At 62.1% G+C, this 1,611-nt stretch overlaps 1 protein-coding gene across 1 annotated transcript in view; it reads left to right on the forward strand.

The window, feature by feature from the left end:
• Window positions 1-1,611, forward strand: part of LOC109381239 (uncharacterized) — a 23,161-nt gene that overhangs the window by 433 nt on the left and 21,117 nt on the right. Inside the window, exons 2-3 of the mRNA XM_019639708.1 lie at window positions 244-527; window positions 800-1,086. Coding sequence (XP_019495253.1) covers window positions 244-527; window positions 800-1,086 — 571 coding nt within the window. The remainder of the gene's footprint in view (window positions 1-243; window positions 528-799; window positions 1,087-1,611) is intronic.

Consider the following 1,611-nt stretch of genomic DNA (forward strand, 5'->3'; position numbering starts at 1 on the left):
CCGTGTCCCCAGCGCCGGAGCGCCTCGCCTCCGCTGTGCCCCCCGCCAGTCTCCAGCACCCCTGTACGCGCCGAGTAGTTTTACCCCAGTGGCCGGCAGCGCCGGAACTTGGGGGCGCGGTGAGTGGGGGCGGGGCGCTGGACAGGCGGGCGGTGGCCGCGGCTGGGTGCTCGTTTCTGGCACCCGAAGTCCTTTCCTCGCTCTTGGAGTCCAGAGCTGCGTGGGACTTCCGAGCTCTCTAAGCTGGCAACGTCGTGGAAACTAAAGGTCCAGACCCGGGACGCTTCCCTCACGCGCGCTCGGGACGCGGGTTTCTTCTTCCCTCTTCCCGGGTAAAGGCCGGCCGGGCTGGGCATCACGGGAGCTCCCCCGTGGTTTCTCTTTGCTTTCTTACAGGCCCCCCCCTTGGCCTTCCCGGGTTCAGTCCTGCCGCGGAAGTTGAGGAGATCCCGGATGGGTCACGACGTCCGTGGAGCCCGGGGCATGGGCTCTGGGAGGCGCGCCCGACGACCCTGCAGCGGGCAGAGGTTAGGGGCGCCGCACAAAATCAGTGCTATGGTCAGGGAAACGCAGCCCAGGTGGCGGCGGCAGAGGGGCCCGGGACCCAGACCGCGTTCCCGGGGACCCGCCCTACGGCCGAGAGCGCGCGGTTCCCCCAGCAGCGCGCTTTGGGCAGCGCGCACTCCCCATCCCCCGACGTGACCCGGGTGCCCACAGCGCCCCCTAACCCAATCCAGCTCGGGCTGACGCCGCGCCCACCTGCCCCTCGTTTCTCCACATGGGTCTTTTTCCTTTTCAGGTGGAGGCGGTGCCGGCGCCCCATCAGGCTAGGGCTCCCGCTCCCCGGATCTCGGGCAGTCGAGGCGCGTCTCCCGCCCCGGGGTCGGGTGGCGCGCGCAGGAGGGAGGACCCAGAAGCCAGCTCCGCCTGGGCTTGCCTGGGCTTGTTCAGAGCCGGGTTGCTTCTCTCAGTGGCCGCGCAGAGCCGGGGATTTCGAGATTTTGCAGGAGCTTTGCTGCCAAGCCCCGGGGAGGAGGGGGCTGGAAGCCCACAGGACCAGCTCGCGGCGTCCAAGGCTGAGCGCAGGTAAACGCTTGAGTTCTCAAGTCTGTGTAAAAGTTCGTAAAGAAGGAGGCAGGAACTAGACCAAGTGCTTTAATAATAATAATAATGGAAACGCTGTTGAATTGTGTGGCCTCCGAGTCATAAAGAGAATTTCCAAGCAGCAACAAAATGCTCTTTGATTTCATAATCTTTGGAGAGAAAGGATTCCTTTTCTGAGTTTTGCATGGCTGGTTCTTTCTTTCTTCCTCGCACTCCATCGTGGGTGCAGGAGGGCTCACTGCTCTTGGAGTGCAGACAGGGCTGTAGTTTTACTGCTGCTGCTCACCCACGTGAGACCGGAGCACATACCTCGACCTCCTGAGAATAGGGGCATTGAGACTGGCTCCCTGACCGGGCTGCGAAAAGTCTCAGGGGATGTAAAAAGTGCTACTGTCACTAAAGTAGTGTGATTAAAGAGGTCAACTGTGTTTTAAAAGAGGCACAAGGGAAAGGGTTTCAGTCTTCCCTTCCCCAAAGTGAACGTGAGTGCAACCCTCCCAACCCACC

The sequence above is a fragment of the Hipposideros armiger genome, unplaced genomic scaffold (assembly GCF_001890085.2).
Source record: "Hipposideros armiger isolate ML-2016 unplaced genomic scaffold, ASM189008v1 scaffold_46, whole genome shotgun sequence".
Taxonomy (NCBI): domain Eukaryota; kingdom Metazoa; phylum Chordata; class Mammalia; order Chiroptera; family Hipposideridae; genus Hipposideros; species Hipposideros armiger.